General features: G+C 51.5%; 1 protein-coding gene across 5 annotated transcripts; it reads right to left on the bottom strand.

Annotated features, from left to right (window-relative positions):
* Positions 1 to 155: 155 nt before the first annotated feature.
* Positions 156 to 18,328, bottom strand: LOC105489537 (t-complex-associated-testis-expressed 1). Of its 5 annotated transcripts, XM_011754376.3 has the most exons (6): positions 16,879 to 17,203; positions 16,057 to 16,289; positions 7,844 to 8,213; positions 6,257 to 6,825; positions 2,094 to 2,543; positions 156 to 381 (listed from the first exon to the last, which is right to left on the bottom strand). In XM_011754376.3, the coding sequence occupies exons 3-6, from the start codon at positions 8,118 to 8,120 to the stop codon at positions 172 to 174; spliced, it is 1,506 nt and encodes a 501-aa protein (XP_011752678.1). In that variant the 5' UTR covers positions 8,121 to 8,213; positions 16,057 to 16,289; positions 16,879 to 17,203; the 3' UTR covers positions 156 to 171. The 5 variants fall into 5 exon arrangements, with proteins under 5 accessions (XP_011752678.1, XP_011752675.1, XP_070953083.1 ...); XM_011754373.3 differs by lacking the exons at positions 16,057 to 16,289; positions 16,879 to 17,203 and adding an exon at positions 17,396 to 18,328; XM_071096982.1 differs by lacking the exons at positions 16,057 to 16,289; positions 16,879 to 17,203 and adding an exon at positions 17,333 to 17,456 and having other exon boundaries at positions 2,355 to 2,543.
* Between the last annotated feature and the right edge of the window lie 41 nt (positions 18,329 to 18,369).

Here is an 18,369-nt window from a genome sequence, read left to right as displayed (position 1 = left end):
CCAGTCTCCCTTTCCTGCCTCATGTCTCCATCCATACAACCCTTGATCACTCCAAGGATATTCACGGTCCCCCTCCCTGCTCCCTCTGAACCAGAGTGATAGTCTGCAGCAGGCATGGCAGGGGTATGAAATGAGGGACAGGGCTGGGGCCATGATCCAAGTCAGGTCATTTTATCCCACAGAGTTCTCAGGGCCATTGGCAGTGATGGTTGACATGAAGTGGCTGGGATTCAAGGCCCGCTGGCGGGCTGCTTCTCGGTTTGCATAGAGGGCCTGGCCAATGAGGTACTCGCTTTCCTGGGCCACATCTGACAGGCGCAAGTCAAATTCCAGGAGGGTCTTGTTGTCCGACATGCCTTCCAGGAGCTGCTTCCCACCGTCCTGGGAGAAGGGTGCAAAGGAAGGGGTCATATACATCACTACCCAGGATCTGACATACATAACTACACATTTTCATGTAGATGTGACTAAAACATAAAGTTTCACAAAATAATACTTAACCTTTTTGTGACGCATGTTGACATATTCTATTCTTTTCCATTTGAAAAATGGTAGCCAATACCCACTAAATTGATTTCTCAACCCTACTAGCTTGAAAAACATGAATCTCTGGCAATGATGAGAATTCCATTCCTTTGGTTCAGCCATGGGCATGTGGGACAACTCTAATGAGATGCGAGGGGGAAGCTGAGAGGGGGTGGCGTCTGGGAAGGTTCTCCTCACTCCAAAAAGAGAAGAAAAGGGAGCAGGTGTTCTCCTGTTTTCTGCCTCTGGGCATGTCCCTATGTGAGATGTCAGAACTGTGGCAGCCATCTTGGGACCGAGAGAAGCACTAGAGAGGCCTTAGCCACGAGGCTGGGGTGGGCAGAGCAGAGGGTGGCACTGAACCCAGGGGTTTACCAACCCTACAACCCTCAAATTCTGGTTGTGGGAGACACTGAATATTCCTCCTGCTTAAGGCCATTTCTGGTTAAGCTTTTTATTACTTGCAGTCAACAGCACCCCCTCTAGAAAATGTGTGTGTGTGTGCATGCACATGTGTGTATGTGCCTGTGTAGGTGAGCAAGGTTCTCATGGGGAGGTTTAGCAGAGGGTTCAGTGACCTAACGGAGGGCCCCGCTCAATGGTCATCACAGCTCCAACCCCTGCTGGGTTGGGTGGGCTAGCCCCAATGTGAAAGAATTTCATGTTGGGAGGTAGAATGCCACCATTCTGTGGTTGTGACCCAGCAGTGTGTTGCAAAGTCAATTTAATGGGTCACAGAAGCATTTAAAAATACAATAGAGTAGAATGTAAAGGAAAATATCAGCATATATCACAAGTCATAAATTTCAAAATTATGTTTATGTTGGTGTTCATGTAAATTGCATTTTTTTTTTTTTTGAGATGGAGTCTTGCACTGTCACCCAAGCTGGAGTGCAGGGGCATGATCTTAGCTCACTGCAATCTCTGCCTCCTGGGTTCAAGCAGTTCTCCTGCCTCAGCCTCCCGAGTAGCTGGGGTTACAGGTGCATGCCACCACACTGGGCTAATTGTTGTATTTTTAGTAGAGATGGGGTTTCACCATGTTGGCCAGGCTGGTCTCAAACTCCTGGCCTCATGTGATCCACCCACCTCAGCCTCCCAAAGGGTTGAGATTATACGCGTGAGCCACTGTGCCTGGTCATAAGTTGCATTTCTTACTCTCAGACTTGGTTAAGAAAGTTTGAGAGATACAGTCTATTAGAAAGGACTCAGGCTTTCAATCAATCTTGGATTTGAACCACAGCCTTGCCACTTTCTACTGACTTGATGCCCTTGGGCAATTCATAATCCTCTCTGAGACTTAGTGTTCCATCTAGAAAGTAGGGTTAAATATACTTAGTTATATACTTAAATATATTTAGTGTTAAATACGCTTAGGGTTAATATACAGTTACTTAGGTAACTGTAAGGATTAAAGGAAAAATAATAATCACTGGGATACACAGTATGTGTGCATACTCGACGCAGTATGTAGTATGTAAGGTCTGTGATCTTCACAATTATCCCACAAGTACTCCTGGCAGTCGGATTCCACACCCACCCTCACAAGCCCAGAGTAGGTGGCTCACCAGCCCGATGTGGTTGCAGGACAGGTTGATGCTGGTGAGTGTGGTGTTGATGGCGAGCACCTGCGACAGGAGTGTGGCGGTGGGTTCAGACAGCTCATTGCCACCGAGGTGCAGTGTGGTGAGGCACTTGTTGGTCTGCAAGGCATGGGCAAGAGCCTGGCCACCCTCATCCTCGATGCAGTTGAGACGTAGGTTGAGGGAAATGAGGTTGGTGTTGTGTGCCAGAGCATGAGCCAGCGACTGGGCACCAGGCGCACGCACCTGGTTGTTGGCCAGGTTGAGCACACGCAGGCGGCTGTGGCTCAGCAGCTTGGCAGCACCTCGTGCACCACGGTCCCCAATGAGGTTGTGTGACAAGTCCAGCTCCTCAAGGACTGGGTGGTCCAGAAGACTTCGAATTATGATGCGTGCTTTGTCATCATCCACCTTGCTTCGGGTCAGCTTGAAGATCTGTGGGCAGGCAGAGGGTCTATGGCACCAGGGATAATCAGCCTGTCCACCTAGATCTTTGGCAAACTTGGCTCACCTAGTGTTGGCCACCTGGCTAGGTCATGGAGGGGGCCAGGCCTACCAGCATGGCAGAGTAGTGTAGAATTGGTGGCAGGTAGCAGGGAGGAAAGATCACTGTTTATTGAGCAATTACTACATGCTTGGCTCTTTCTTTTTTCTTTCTTTCTTCCTTTTTTTTTTTTTTTTTGATGGAGTCTCGCTCTGTCACCTAGGCTGGAGTGCAGTGGCACGATCTCGGCTCACTGCAAGCTCCGCCTTGCGGGTTCACACCATTCTCCTGCCTCAGCCTCCCGAGTAGCTGGGACTACAGGCGCCCGCCACCACACCTGGCTAATTTTTTGTATTTTTAGTAGAGACGGGGTTTTACCGTGTTAGCCAGGATGGTCTTGATCTCCTGACCTCGTGATCCACCTGCCTCGGCCTCCCACAACGCTGGGATTACAGGCACGAGCCACTATGCCTGGCCGCTTGGGTCTTTCATAACCATTATCTCTAACCTTCAGCATCTCAGTGAAGAAGAGAAAGTTCTCTCCATTTTGCAGATAGAAAATGGAGGTTTACATATATTTCCCCAGAGTAATACAGTGATTGAAGCAGTGGAGACAGGTTTGGAATCCAAGCCTGCCTGAGGCCTCAGCCGCTCACTGCATCCTCCTCTGCCAGCCAAGATCCACCAGGGCAAGGAGAGGACCTCTTTGAAGGAGGTTGCCAGGGCAAGAACCAGGGAGAAAGTGGGGAGGTGGAGAAGCAGGAAAAGGATGAGATAAAGGAATGAAGGAAAGGGGATGGGGCTGGCAGTATGAATATTATCCATGGGATCCTCTCCCCCTCACCTTCCTGCTGGCTTGTCCCGCTCCTCTCTCTCCCTTGAGACCTCTGAGTGTCTGACCTCTCTCTCCCTACCCTTCAGTTCACTCCTCTTTATGCTCCTCTTACGCAGCTGAGTCTTTTGTGTCTCTTCTCTTTTCATTGCATCTCTCTGGCAAAGCCCTACCCTGGATCAGCCCCACTCTCTATTTTCTGCATGCCTGTGCGCAAGCAACTGACAAAATAGAAAACATCAGCTGACGGGACTGGTTGCTATCACTGGAACCACCAATAGGCTTGTAATGCTGCATGCCAATCTAACTATATTTCTCTGGCCAAAATACCTGCCTATAATCTACAACAACTATTTCAGCTTTTTGCAGCCTCCTCATAATTCAGGGGCCTCCTTGCTGAGCTCCCTCTTTCAGCAGGTGAACTCTCCTCTTGCCTTCCCAGCCATTGAATGGGAACCTGTCATTTTCCTGATACCAAGCACTGACTTATTGGTCTATGAACCCGTGCCTCTCTTCTACATTCATCCCCTTTCTTGCAACTGGATGGAACCTTACACTGGTTTTAAACATGTGTGAGTTATTCTGAAGGAACCCAAAGCTCTCATCTGTTATGGCTGTACCTTTCCCCCTTCACAGCCAAGTTCTTGAAAGAGCTGATCACAGCCACCCATTCCTCACTTCCCACTCTCCCCAGACACCACTGCTATCTGGCCTCTGTTCCTGCCACTCCACTGAAATAGCTCCCCCTCGGTGACCTCCACGTTCACTAAATCCAGTCCTCAGCTCTATTCCACCCCGTTGCTCACTCCCTCTACTTGAAACATACCCCTCCCTTGCTCTGTGACACAATGCCATGTCCCCCATTTCCTCCTCCCTCTGGCTTCCTGGCAAGCTCTTCTTCCACTAAGACCACATGCCAGGCCTCTCCTTGTCTTGCTTTTGGCTCTCCCCTGTGAGACTCCATCCAAATCCAGGGCTGCAACTGCCACCTTCATGAAGACGGCATACATTTCCACATTCAACTCAGACCTCTCATCTGAGCTTCGGACCCTCTACCCGACTAACAAAATGACCCCTTCTTTGAGATGCCTCTAACTGAAACTTACACTCTTCCCCCTCAAAACCGATCCTCTTCCCACATTCCCTGTCTCTGCAAATGGCCCCTCCAGCCATCCAGCCTCACAAGCCAGACGTCTTGCACCTCACCTCCTTCTCCTTCCTTCTCCTTCAGATCCTCCCTATGCCAGTGTGGCCCATGCATGCCAGACACATGTCTGCCTAAATATGTCTTGACTCTCTCCACTCCTCTGAGACTCCACAGACACTACCCTCGCTGAAATGACCCTCACCCTCACCTGGATTTGGCAATGATCTCCTAGGTAATCTGCACGTCCACTGCTACCCTGCCCAGGCCATCATCCCTCACAGACGGAGTGACCTTTTCACGTGTGAAATCCAGTAATGGTACCTACCTTTTTGCCTAAAACACTTGGATGGTGTCCCAGAGCTCCTAAGGATAAAGACAGCCTCCTGGACAAGGCTTCCTTTACCCAGCAAGGCTGACCACCTCATACTCTGTGCCAGCCACACAGTCTTCTCTTTCTCTTTGAGCTGGCCATGTTCACTCTGCCCATAGAGCCTGTATGCACTGCTTCCTCTGCCTGGAATGTTCCTCCCTCTGAGACTATAACTCCTACTCCTCCTTCTAATCTCTATGTAAGTGACATTTGTTCAGGGAAGCCTTCCCCTGTAAGGTCAAATGCTCCTTTATAATCTCTCATAAGAGTATCTCTTCTTTGTGGCATTCATCACAATTCAGGGGTACCAGAAAAAAGTACAGGATGCCCAGTTAAATATAAATTTCAGATAAATAAGAATGCCCCATGGAATATTCAGGACATATACTAAAAATTATTTGCTCTTTATCTGAAATTCAAATTTTTTGGAGATGGTCTCATTTTGTAATCCAGGCTGGAGTGCAGTGGTGTGATTGCAGGTCACTGCAGGCTTGAACTCCTAGGCTCAAGGCATTCTCCTACCTCAGCCTCCTCAGTCGCTGGAAGACTACAGGTGTGAGCCACCGTGCCTGGACCTGAAATTCACATTTAACTGGATGTCCTGTATTTCCATTTGCTAAATCTGGCAACCCTATTCTAGTATCAATTTTATGTTTATATGATTGATAATTAGTGCCTTTATCCCATCAAGAGAGTTAGCTACAGAGGGCACAAATGGCACAATCTTGCTCATCCTTGAATCTTCAGCACCTAGGACAGGGCCTGGAGTGCATATGTTTGTTCAATGAAACAAACTGGTGAACTGGAAGAGCAGCACCTTGTTCATCTCTACACCCCAGAACTGTGTATCTTGGTGCAGGGTGCAGGCGCGGTGGCTCAAGCCTGTAATCCCAGCACTTTGGGAGGCCGAGACGGGAGGATCACGAGGTCAGGAGATAGAGACCATCCTGGCTAACCCGGTGAAACTCCGTCTCTACTAAAAAATACAAAAAAAACTAGCCGGGCGAGGTGGCGGGCGCCTGTAGTCCCAGCTACTCGGGAGGCTGAGGCAGGAGAATGGCGTGGACCCGGGAGGCGGAGCTTGCAGTGAGCTGAGATCCGGCCACTGCACTCCAGCCTGGGCGACAGAGCGAGATTCCGTCTCAAAAAACAAACAAACAAACAAACAAACAAAAAAAAACAAAAAACAAAAAACACTTGGCCAATGAAAGAGAAGGAAATGGGAAGAAGGTAACAATAGAGGAGGAAGAGGAGGGGAGAGGGAATCTGAGAGATGCGGAGGAGGGGTGGGGGGAAGGCTGGGAGCAGACAGTACCTTGAGGGTGTGGCATGCCTTGATGGCAGCTGCCAAGGAGTGGCAGTCGCGGTAGGTGAAGAGGAAGAGATTCCACTCGAAATTCATGCCGCAGTCCTTGACATCGTACACCAGGTCCAGCTCCTCCAGGTGGCTCAGGCCAGCTACCAGATCGCCCAGTTGATAGTGGTCAACGGTGGGCTCCTCCATCTCTCCCTCGCTGCCTGAGTCCGACTGGTCGCCTGGCCGGAGCTGGGCCGGGATCTGCACCGGCGGAAGGAACTGATCGACGTGGACCCTGCGCACATAATTCCTGCAGAGGGGCAGCAGGTCGAGGATCACCGCGGGGTCCGTGGTGCCTGGGATAAAGTGCTTTAGCAGGTTCTCCAGGTGCCGCTCGAAGAACATGCGTTTCCAGCTGCCGCCATGGTGGGCCACGTGGCACACGGGCCAGCGCTGCATGCAGCAGCGGAGCCAGTAGTTCTCATTGTCTATCAGGTTGGCGGTCACAGCCAGTGGTAGGTCAGGGGACAGGTGGTTCAGGACCTTCTGCTGGTGTTCTGGGAGCATCTGCTTCAGGATAGGGTTATCTTTGGGAACAGAGGAAGGAAAGCATGGGGTCACAGTGTTGGGGGACACCTCAACATGATGCCTCAGGCTGGGCCTGCCTGGGAGCACCAGGCAAAGGGAAGACCCTTCCCTGCTTAGGGGATAGACAGCCTCTCCACTCAGGGGAGATCAGGGGGAGGGTGGGACACCAGCCTTTAGCTTTGGGATGTTCCCTGCCTGAAGGGGGACATCTCAGCATCTGTTCTCAGGGAGCTCCCAGACTGAGGAAGACTCTCAGGTCCAACTCTCAATTATCACCTGGTCTGATGGGGAATACAATTCCTGAGGTCAGAGGCTTCCAATCTTATTTGATTCATCCATTTCAAAACAAGAAATTTTTTGAGCACCCACTATGTGCCAGAAACTGGAGGTACCACTATGAGAGACTACTATGTCCCACGTGCTGGAGATATAAGAGTAAGCAAAACAGGGCTCTTCCCTTTTGGAGTTTACATCCAGTGAGGGGAGGCTGACAATAAACAAGTAAAATGAGTGAGACTGGGTGACAATAGTTGCTGGAAATGAAATAATGGCCCTGTCCTCAGACAGCGCTCCATCTGGTAGGAGAGGCTGGCAACCCATCTTTGGAAAGGATCCATATTACAGAGCACAAAATATGGAACAAACCAAGAGACCTTACATGGCATGGAAGACTCCATCAGAGTGGAGGGTGGTTCACTTGGGAAGGCTTTCTGGAGAAGGAAGTAGATATGGCTCAGGCTGAGTTTTGTTGGAGAGAGTGGAAAAGGCAAGGAGAGGGCAGAGGCATGGAGGGTGCAGTGTGGGTGGGAGCCTGGTGGGATCTGCCAGTGGGAACAGAAGGAGAAACTGCCTTGGCCCTGGGTGGAAGGGAAGTGTTGAGTAGGTATGAGGATGCCATACGGGAGAGCAGGGGCTGCCCCAGGACCCAGGTTCTGCAGTCTTGGCTCCAGAGAGTCCCCACCCACCTTGCCCCACTCTTGGCCTTCTTCTTCCCACCCAAAGCAGGGACAGACTCACTCTGGAAGTTCCTGATGATGTGCTGAATGCAGAGCTCTGTGAGGAGGGGCACGATGGCCAGTGACCACTCAGGATCCTCAGCAATGATCCGGCGCATCCGATGGAAATTGGCCCCAGGATGTGGGTTTCTGGACTTTGCAGAGACTGGTGTGATTGAAGGCTTTGAGGGCTGTGGGCCTGTGCTTGAAGTGTGTCCGCCAGTGGAGGACTTGTCCTGGGTGGAGACTGAGGAGTGGCTGGGGTCCAACAATGCTGATGTTGTTACGGTCTCCTGCATGCTGGAGGCTGGTAATGTAGGGGCGGGTGGCCCCTGGATGGCCTTATGACAAGAAACTTCTCAGACTGGCAGGTCCTTGATACAGGTAGGGATCTGGAGCAAAAGGAAGAGGTAGTGGTGTTACTTTGGAGGGTCTTGGTGGGCATTTACTAAGAGAGGTGGTACAGAATAGTGCTTAAGGATCAGTCCCTGGAGTGAAGCAGATCCAGGTACACATCCACTGGTTATCTGTGTGACCTCGGGCAAGTTACTGAACCTCTCTGAATTTCAGATGCTGCCTCTTAGAAATGAAGGTCGCAGTTCCAGTAGGATTATTTGGAGGAGTGGATAAAATAATGCATCCAAAGGGCATAATATATTATCTGACACATGAAACTAGCAAGGAGCAGCCCAAAATTTTAGATAATAGCTCTATAGCAATTACAGTAATTGCTCTGTGCCAGACAATCTTTTTAGTTCTTTATGCCTATTAATTCATGTGTCCTCAGAAAAACCTTTTTCAGAAAAGCCTTTTTCAGATAGGCACTTGTATTATTCCCATTTTTCTGCTGGGAAACTAAAGCACAGAGAGGCGAATTGACTTGCCCAATGTCATGCAGCTTAGAAATATTACGGGTGGGTTTAAATTCAGTCTGTCAAATTCATGCTCTGAACCCTACATTGGACTGGCCCTCTGAGGGTGAGGGGTGTATATTGCCAAAATACAGGTATAATAAAGAGCCATTCAACTCAAAACAGGACCCTGCACTAAGTATTTTATAGAACAGCAACTGCCTGATCCGTAGGATGGGGTTGAGAACAGCTCTGGCCAACAGAAATATAATGCAAGCCAAAATGCAAGCCACATATGCTATTTTAATTTCTTTAGTGCCCACATTTTAAAAAGTAAGGAGAAACAAGGCTGGGCGTGGTGGCTCATGCCTGTAATCCCAGCACGTTGGGAGGCCAAGGTGGGTGGGTCACTTGAGGTCAGGAATTCGAGACCAGCCTGGCCAAACATGGTGAAATCCCATCTCTACTAAAAATACACAAATTAGCCGGGCATGGTGGTAGGTGCCTGTAGTCCCAGCTACTCGGAAGGCTGAGGCATGAGAATCACTTAAACCTGGAGGGCAGAGGTTGCAGTGAGCCAAGACTGCGCTACTGCACTCCAGCCTGGGTGATAGAGCAAAACTCTGTCTCAAAAAAAAAAAAAAAAAAGTAAAGAGAAACAGGTGACATTAGTAGTTTGTTTTTTTTTTTTTTTTTTTTTTTTTTTTTCTGTCTTGCTCTTGTTGCCTACGCTGGAATGCAATGGTGTGATTTTGGCTCACTGCAACCTCCACCTCTTGGGTTCAAGTGATTCTCCTGCCTCAGCCTCCCAGGTAGCTGGGATTACAGGTGCCCGCCACCACACCCAGCTAATTTTTGTATTGTTTTTTTTTTTTGAGATGGAGTCTCGCTCTGTTGCCTAGGCTGGAGTGCAGTGGCCAGATCTCAGCTCACTGCAAGCTCCGCCTCCCGGGTTCACGCCATTCTCCCACCTCACCCTCCTGAGTAGCTGGGACTACAGGCGCCCGCCACCTCGCCCGGCTAGTTTTTTGTTTTTTTGTTTTTTTGTTTTTTGTTTTTTGAGACGGAGTCTCGCGCTGTGTCACCCAGGCTGGAGTGCAGTGGCGTGATCTCGGCTCACTGCAAGCTCCGCCTCCCGGGTTCACGCCATTCTCCTGCCTCAGCCTCCGAGTAGCTGGGACTACAGGCGCCCGCCACCACGCCCGGCTAGTTTTTTGTATTTTTAGTAGAGACGGGGTTTCACCATGTTAGCCAGGATGGTCTCGATCTCCTGACCTCGTGATCCACCCGCCTCGGCCTCCCAAAGTGCTGGGATTACAGGCTTGAGCCACCGCGCCCGGCCAGTTTTTTGTATTTTTTAGTAGAGACGGGGTTTCACCGTGTTCGCCAGGATGGTCTCGATCTCCTGACCTCGTGATCCGCCCATCTCGGCCTCCCAAAGTGCTGGGATTACAGGCTTGAGCCACCGCGCCCGGCCCAATTTTTGTATTTTTAGTAGAGATTGGGTTTCACCATGTTGGCCAGGCTGGTCTCGAACTCCTGACCTCAAGTGATCCACCCGCCTCAGCCTCCCAAAGTACTGGGATTACAGGCGTGAACCACAGTGCCTGACCATGAAATTAATTTTATATTTAACCCAGTATGTCTAAAATGTTATTTATCATATAATCAATATAAAATTATTAATGAGATATTTTATATACTATGTTTTCATATGAAGTCTTCAAAATCTGATGGCTCAATGGGCACATTAAGCCTGTGGCTACCGTTTTGGAAAGTGCAGGTTGAGAGAGAAAGGAGAGGGGAAAGAGACCCATGCCCTGACGAGGGTGCCCGCAGCCTCCTCTCCTCCTTCCCACTGAGAGCTCAAGCTCCAGGTCCCTTCCCTTCCATCTCCCCATCCAGTCTGCCTCTAGCTCTTCCAGCCTCCCAGCATTCCAGACAGCAGCGGGCAGGCGTGGGAGGCGAGAAGGTAGCTAAATCTGGGGCTGAAGACAGAAGACAGAGGATGTGTCTTGGTCCGGGGACCCTCCCCCATTTGCCCATTCCTGTACCCTTGCACTCCTGCCCTGAGATCTGCAGGAGGAAATGGGGCTGCTGGCACTTAGCTCCTCCTCCAGGCAGTTTCCCATCAGATGTGCACCCTGACGACTCAGTGCACTGGGTAGTGGCCGGTGGGAGGGAACACTCTGAACCAGCAAAGGCGTCCTTGGCAGAGGGAGGGACCAGATGGTGCTCCCCAGCCTGCCAGGCATCTCAAGGAGGAAAAGCCTGGTTGAGAGGCAGGTGGCGGGGAGAGGGATAGTGCAGGAAAGATATCTAGGTATTGTGACATCCCTTATGCAAATCAAATGCAAATTCACACACAGATTGTGTCCAGAATTGTGGAATAACCAGATCGTGCTTTTTGACTAATGGCCTCTCAGAGTGTAGGGCTGGAGGGGGTTGTTGCTTAGCGGTACCTGCTGACTTTGCATTTCTGACTTTGCCAGTTATGTGCTTTGTGACCTTGGCCAAGTTACTTAACCTATCTGAGCTTCAGTTTCTTATCTGTGAAACTGGATAATAATATCTTCCTACATGGGCTGTAGTGGAGATCCCCCTGAGATAATGGTCGGTTAATATTGATCATTGTAAAGAATATAGGAGGGGTATGTGGATAATGAAGGTACTATGAGGGGCAGGGGTCTGAGGCTGGAGAGAACACATCCTGGAGACCCGCTTCTTGAATGCTGACCTGAGATGGTATCTTTGGATGAGTGCAGTGTTTCTGAGGTCCTTCCCTATTTCCAGGATCGATGTGAAGGGCAAGGAGGCAGGGTGGTGTTGAGGGCTCATAGACAGCACGACAGAGACAATGGAGGAAGGTCAGAGGCAACAGACTAGACCAACTCCTGCTTGGTTTTGGCCTAAAACATTCTATAATTTCCCTTGGTCCCAGATATGTCCCTGGACACCCATGGGCCACACCCAGGGAGCAGGACCAGGCTTGGCAGGGGGAGCCCCAGGTTGCTGGTATGCATTGCCCTGGAGTTGGCTCTTTAGTCATTCCTCACAGCACCATCCAGCCTCAGCATCCTGGCAGGCAGTCCCTTCTCCTTCTTCTTCTGGGGAGCCACACCTGGGAAACCCCACCCGGGGCCAGGCGGGATGCCTCTGCAATGAGGTCACTCTAGTCCCACCGCCTAGCACCTCACTTTCAGGACCTGGAGTTCTTCCTGCCATCTGGTCCTAATTGCTCTTGCTGCTGTTTCGTGCCTGCAGCCCGCCTCTGGGCATGACACAGCAGGACCCATCGGGGCATGTTCCAGGGCCCTGAATCAACTTCTCAGAAGGAAGGGGCAGGGCCTCGCTCCAAATCACATGGCTGCCGTGTGCATGGCTGGTATAAAAATGAGCCCCTGCCACCTTCAGCGTTTACAGGATCATCCATACCACAAGGCAGGCAAATGCTGAAAAAATTAACTGCGTAAGATCAGAGTGGATAATTTTCATTTAATCATCTCTTGATTTTTAAAAAATGGATATCGCAAAAATATTTTGGCAGGCAAATTATTACCAGACACAGAAGATTCTTCTAAGGAGTGTTCTAAAAAACACGTAGTTCTAAGTGTTTTTTAAAAATCTACTTTTAAAACTAACAAAATAGAAAACACAGTATATTTAAAAGGATAACGAGCAAAACGAACTCCTTGCTGCCCCGCTATCACTGTTATGAGGAGGATATGCAGTGTGGCTCCTCCCTCGGCAGGCCACGTTCTGACCCCTGCCCTTGGGGGCCACCCTTTGGTGTGCCACTCTCTTGGCTCTCCTCCTACTTTCCGACCATTCTTTTTCCAAAAGTCTTCACCACAGACTTCTCTCCCTCTGCCCATCCCCCATGTGCCAAGGTCCCTCAGAATTCTGCCCTGGTCATCCACTCATTCCTGCTGATGGACTCTAGCTTTCACCTCTTCCAGGTGGGGTTTCCTAACTGTGACGTCCCAGAGAAGCAGAGGGTACTGCTTACCAGGATGGTGAGGCTGCGGGGTGGTGGTGTGAGTAATGCCAGACTCTCCTACATCTGCATTCCAGACTCAAGTCCACTGGGATGCTGCCTAGGTCCCTCAAACTCAATCCATCCAGATGCTGGCACCAGAAGCCAGGGAGTCACTTCTCTTCCAGCCCTCCCACCCCACCCCACCATCTAGTTACTGATTCAGTTCTGCCTCCCACCCAGGCAGCCTCTCCTTTCCTGCTGCCGCCTTAGCTCAGGGCCTCAGTGTCTGTCTGGATCACAGCATCAGCTGTTGGGCATGTAGTCTCTGGCATCCAGTCTGGTTCTCTCACATCCAGCCTTCACACAGCCGCTGTGGCAGGCTCCTTGTAAGCCCTCTAGCGGCTCATCACTGCTTACGGTAAAATCCAGCCTCCTCACCTTGGTGTGTGAGGCCCTCCGTGGCTGGACACCTTGTTAGAAATAAGCTCCTCTTTGCATCTGGGACATTGCAGCCCAGTTCATGCTGCCAAGCCCTTGCTCAAATTGTTCCCTCTGAAATGCTTTTCCCACCATCTCAGCCAGAGAAAGGGACAATCACTGGTCTTCTGAGTCTGAGCTCAAGCACCACTTCCTCTCTGAAGGCGAGGTGCTTCTTTGTCCCTGATGCCACAAAACAACCCCTCCCATTGTCAGACCCCATCTTTCCAGTACCTGCATCACTCCAGTGACCTGACTGCCCACCCTCTCACCACACCCACACTAGACTGTGAGCTGCTCGAGGTGTAGGGGCTGTCTCCTCCTCAGTTTTGTTTCCAATTCCTAGCCCAGTGGTAGGTCTGCTTTAGGCGAGGTAGCTGGTGTTTGGGGCTGCTCCACTGGCTTCTGATAATAGATTCTGGCCAACAGGAGTATCCTGTTGGTCAGGGCAACTTGTTTGGGGGTGGCTATCTGATATAAGCCAATCAGAGTCCTTCTTGAGATTTGTCCAAGTGGAGGGAGACAGAAGGACATGTGTCCTTGAAGGATCTGGATCTCCTGCTGCTGGAAGTCATTTCTCTCCACACTTACAAGGTCTGTTTGCAGCAGGAGGGAATCAAGCCTGGGGGAGAGTAGCAGAAACGAAAGACCCAGACAGCATCCTGGTATCTTCGATCCCCATGCCTAGTCCCGGAGGCTCCCAGAGCTGTCTGGCTCCTTGGCAGTGCCTTCAGCTCTGAGAGCTAAGTTGGCAGCCTTCTAATAAGTCCCTTTGCCAAAGCTAAGAGTTGGGTTTCTACTCCTTCTGACCAAAAGGTCCTGCCCCATTTTGACCAAAAGGCTCACTGTTTGGTGAGTGAAATTATGGGAAAAATCCTAAATCAGTAGATGAAAGAGTTCAAAGGGATAGCTGAGAAGGGCCAAAGGCCCCCAGGTTATTACTCACAGGACCTGATTCACTCCTGTGGCCTCTTCCTCTCCTGACTACATTGAGCCTCTAGTCTCACATTCCATGTCTCCAGGGCTGGGACAGTATCAGCACCTTACAACTGTCCAGCACTTAACAGTTGCAAGGTCCTTTCAAGGTCCTTTCAGAACTATCCTCTCAGGAAAAAAAAAAAAAAAAAAAAAAAAAGGCTGGGTGTGGTGGCTCACACCTGTAATCCTAGCACTTTGGGAGGCCAAGGCAGGAGGATTGCTTGGGGCCAAGAATTCAAGACCAACCTGGCCAACATAGCGAGATGCCATCTCTAAAAAAGAAAAAAAATCTCATGTGACTCTTCAACCACCCTATAATGGAGCTAGGATGGGCTTCCTTATCCCTATTTTACAGATGAAGAAACAAGGAAACAGGAAATGACTGGCCCTAAAACACCTATGAGAGCCGGGCCCAGCATCTGAGGGCAGGTCTCCTCCTCTAGTCACAATACACTACCCCTCCACAGTCACTCAGTATGTCCCCTTCCCCTGGCTGTTCCTGCCCTCCACTAGGAAAGAAGAAAGAATATTCTTGCTCCTTGGAAAGTGGGGAGGGCGTCCCTGGGCTGAGAGCGCGCCCAGGCCTTTGGTACTTTACTATGGGAATTTCAGGGCCCTAATGTACAGTTTTCATCCCTGTTAGGGTAAATGCATTTTCCCCCTAAATGAAACAAAATTTAATATTTTCATCAGGGCAGTCCTGGAGGTGGCTGAAGGGTCACCTTCCTCTCTGGAGCTTTCCTTCCCTGGGGAACCTGTTGGGTCAGTCAGAGAATCCCAGAGTTTGAAGACTAGGAGCACGTTCAAGACGCCAGTCTTGAACATGGGCAGGGCAGGAATCCTGACATTCCAGAGAGGTCAGGGCCACCAGGAGTGGGTATGTCTTGTGCCACCACCTGGTGTCCCCATCCAAGGATGTGCTGTGCTCTCAGAGGGGGAAAGTGGGGACACATGCAGTGGACTTTCACTTCTCTGGGGCCTGCCTTTACCAGCTTGTTTGGCTTCACATGGCTGTGTCTCTAACCTGGTACCACAGTCCCTAGGGAAGGGACAATCCTCCTCCCCTGGGCCCCTACTGTGCATCCTCAGGACCAGGGTCCAGGGTCCTGAAATCACACACAGGGAACAACATCCATACCAGGCCATTAACTCAAAGGACCGGGTGTGAAGGACTGCTCTTTCCATGCCCAAGCACGTGTAATAGAAAGTGACAAGATGCTCCAGTTTGGCCAGAGTTGTCCTCATTTCTGATGGCTTGAATCTGGTGGACAGGTGTTCTGGGAACGATACCCTTGGCTATATATAGCTATGATTTATTGAGAGCTCTAGGCCTTCAATGGCATGTACATAGCAGGAGGCAGGACAGCAGCTGGCTAAGTACTCAGGAGTTGAGCTGCTGCCTCAAGTCAAATCTCCACAGTGCCCCCCACTATCTGTGCAACCTTGGGCAGGTCCCCGCTTGCCTCAGTTTCTTCATCTATAATGTGAGGACAGTACTTAATAGTACCTATTTCATAGGATTACCCAGAAGATTAAGGTGTTAATGTGTGTGAGACATTTCATATAGTGCTGGGCCCAGAGCCAGCACTCAAGATGTGTGTTAGATATAGTGAAGATGCTAGATGGCTTACTTACATAATTTCATTAAATTCTGAAATTAATTATTGAGGATTATTATTTAACACTATTGTCCCTGTTTCACAAATGAAGAAACTGAAACTTAGAAAGCTTAAGTAACTTACTAAATGTCACTAGCTAGTAAGTGGAGAAGCTGAGGTTTTAGTTTGTGTCTGTCTAATGCTCTTACTTCCATGAGATGCTGGGGTTGCTTATAAATTGCTCCCAACTCAGTCATTCACAGCACTTTTCCAGTGAGTCTCCCACTTTCTCCAGCTCATGAGCTCTCTTGTTCACCAACACGGAGCCCAGGGTTATCCCCTTGGTGCTGACCTAAATAGTCCAGGCTCCCTCTTCCAGTTCACTGCTGGGCACAGAAGCCTTCTGCAAGGCTGGACCACTGCCTGCATCCTTTGGAGGGCCGGAGGAGCCCAACGGAGTGCTGCAGAGTAGTGCTCTCCTGCCCCTGGCACATTCCCTCCACAGGAAGTCTCCGGTCTTCTCCATCCTTCCTCAGGTCCCCAGCTAAATCTAACCATTCTGGGCAGGAGCTCCTTCCACCTGCCCTAATGGGAACACGAGGAAGATGCTGTAGGGGAGCATTCTCACCTTCTTGTGCATCACAGTCCTGGTCCTCAACTGTCCTTACCTCCCTTCCTCTTAGCCGAGAAGTGGAGACACCCAGTTCTCTTTGGGCAGACAGCACCTCTGTGCCTGGGACACTTCCCCAGGAGCTGGCTCTGCACCCACTGCTCTGACTGCCTTCTTAGCCACTCCCATCCCAGATCCCCTCAGGAGAGCCCTCGTCTGTCCTCAGGACTCTCGGCTTTTGTCTACACCCACCTCCATTTCTTTCATGCCCACCATGTCTTACTTTGGGGTAAGTCACTCCCAAGTTGGGAATTCCATTTATGGAAGGGCAAAAAACTTTCTCCAACCGGGCCTCGGCCCGCGTACTTGGACTTGGGCTGGGTGAAACCGCCAGTTCACTTACCACAGCCCCCGGGCTGGCCTCCTCCCAACTCCTGACCACTCAGGTCTGTTGTCTCAAAAGGGACTCCAGCGGTTCTGCTCCCACCCCTCCTTACCTTCAGCTCAGACACCCTAGCAGGGAAGCTCAGCTGCAAAGGCCACGGGGTCCCTCCCCCATCCTACCTGGGGTGTAGAGGCGCTGGTTTCTCCTTGGTAACCCAGGAAAACCGGCAGTGCAGTGGGAGGGAGGGAGATGCGGAAGCAAGCTTCTGGACACGCGGGAGGGATTACAGCCCTCGGGTGCTGGGAACAGGGACGGCCTTTCGCAGAAGGCTGGGGCCCCAGGGCTTGGGACCGCTCTCCTCCACGCCCTACGGATGCCCCATTTTCCCCCTCTTCTTCCCATAGTTCCTCCGCTCGCCTCACTCGGATACCCAGCCCCGGGCCAGACGGTCTGCAGACAGTGACTGTGGTGGGGAGGAGGCGCGGGGCGTCCTCGCATGGAGGGCGTGGGGTCTCCTGTGGGTACGGACCGGCGCTTCCCCGCCACAGAAAACGGAACCCAGGCAATGGCCGCCTGTGGGCTTCTGGCCGGTGTGGGCAGAAGACGCTAGAGGGGCTCCCGGGCCCAGCTGACCTGAGCGGGCCCCGATAAGGGAGACCGGGGCTGTGTGTCCCCACTCCCCCGAGGTCGCCTCACCCGCTTCGGGAGCCTCGGCGCTCGCCTCACACAGAGTCCCGCGCGCCGGCGCCGGTCATTGTCGTTGGGGACGCCCCGTGTTGCTAGGAGCGGGCCGGGCCGGGAGGACCAGTGCGCCGCGGTTCAGAGGAGGGGGCGCTGCTGCTTCCTTGGCTGCAGCTGCGCGCCGGCAAGCGGCTCACTCGCGCGCAGGGTGGCGAGGCCAGCCCTTCGGACGGTTCCGTGGAAGCGGCCGCTTTGGGGGTAGTGGGACCGTGGCCTTGAGCTATGCCCTGTGCTTCCGTGGGACGTGTCTAGGAACGGGTGGGCTTTCTGCGGGAGGCGGAGGTCGGGCAGGCTGCTGGTCTGGAGTCCTTGTGCTCTATTGCTAGCTTTTGTGTGGCCATGGATAGGGAGCTGGTCCAGGAAAAGCGTCTGTGGAAGATGAGGGTGGACGGACCTTCTCCAGGGCACTTGTATAAGTCACTGAACTCCCCTGAGGTCTCCTGTTGACCTTAGGCCCTGCGGGAGGGCACCGTCCACCTTTTCCCCGGCTGAAAATCTGGCACCAGACGCAGGAAGGTTCCAGGTCAACAGAGTGCTCTTTCACACAGCCCATGCCCTGTGCCAAACACCCTTCCAGCCCTGGCGCCACAAGATGTGGTTGGGGCCCCTGATCTCCTGGAGGGTGAGAGGGACAGACTTCAGAGGGACGGCTAGTAAAAAAAGAAAGTGGCCTTCAGGAAGGGAGAGACAGCCAGGGTGGTGGAGGTTTCAAAGGGTAGCTTTGATTTCAGCTCTGCCGAGGACTACTAGTTGGTTACCCTGGATGTACATCTCGAAGCTCTGTTAACTCATCAATAAATCGGGGTGCCACAACTCATCTTGGCGCCCGCGGAGGAACTTGGACCAGGGCCTGTGGTGAGCACTGCTGAACAGTGGCTACTGCTCCAGTGGCCAGGATGCTGAGGCAAAGCTTTGCAAGCAGCGAGGGG

The sequence above is a fragment of the Macaca nemestrina genome, chromosome 5 (genome assembly GCF_043159975.1).
Source record: "Macaca nemestrina isolate mMacNem1 chromosome 5, mMacNem.hap1, whole genome shotgun sequence".
NCBI lineage: Eukaryota > Metazoa > Chordata > Mammalia > Primates > Cercopithecidae > Macaca > Macaca nemestrina.
Note: the sequence above shows the minus strand (reverse complement) of the source record. Positions and strands in the feature narration are given on the sequence as shown.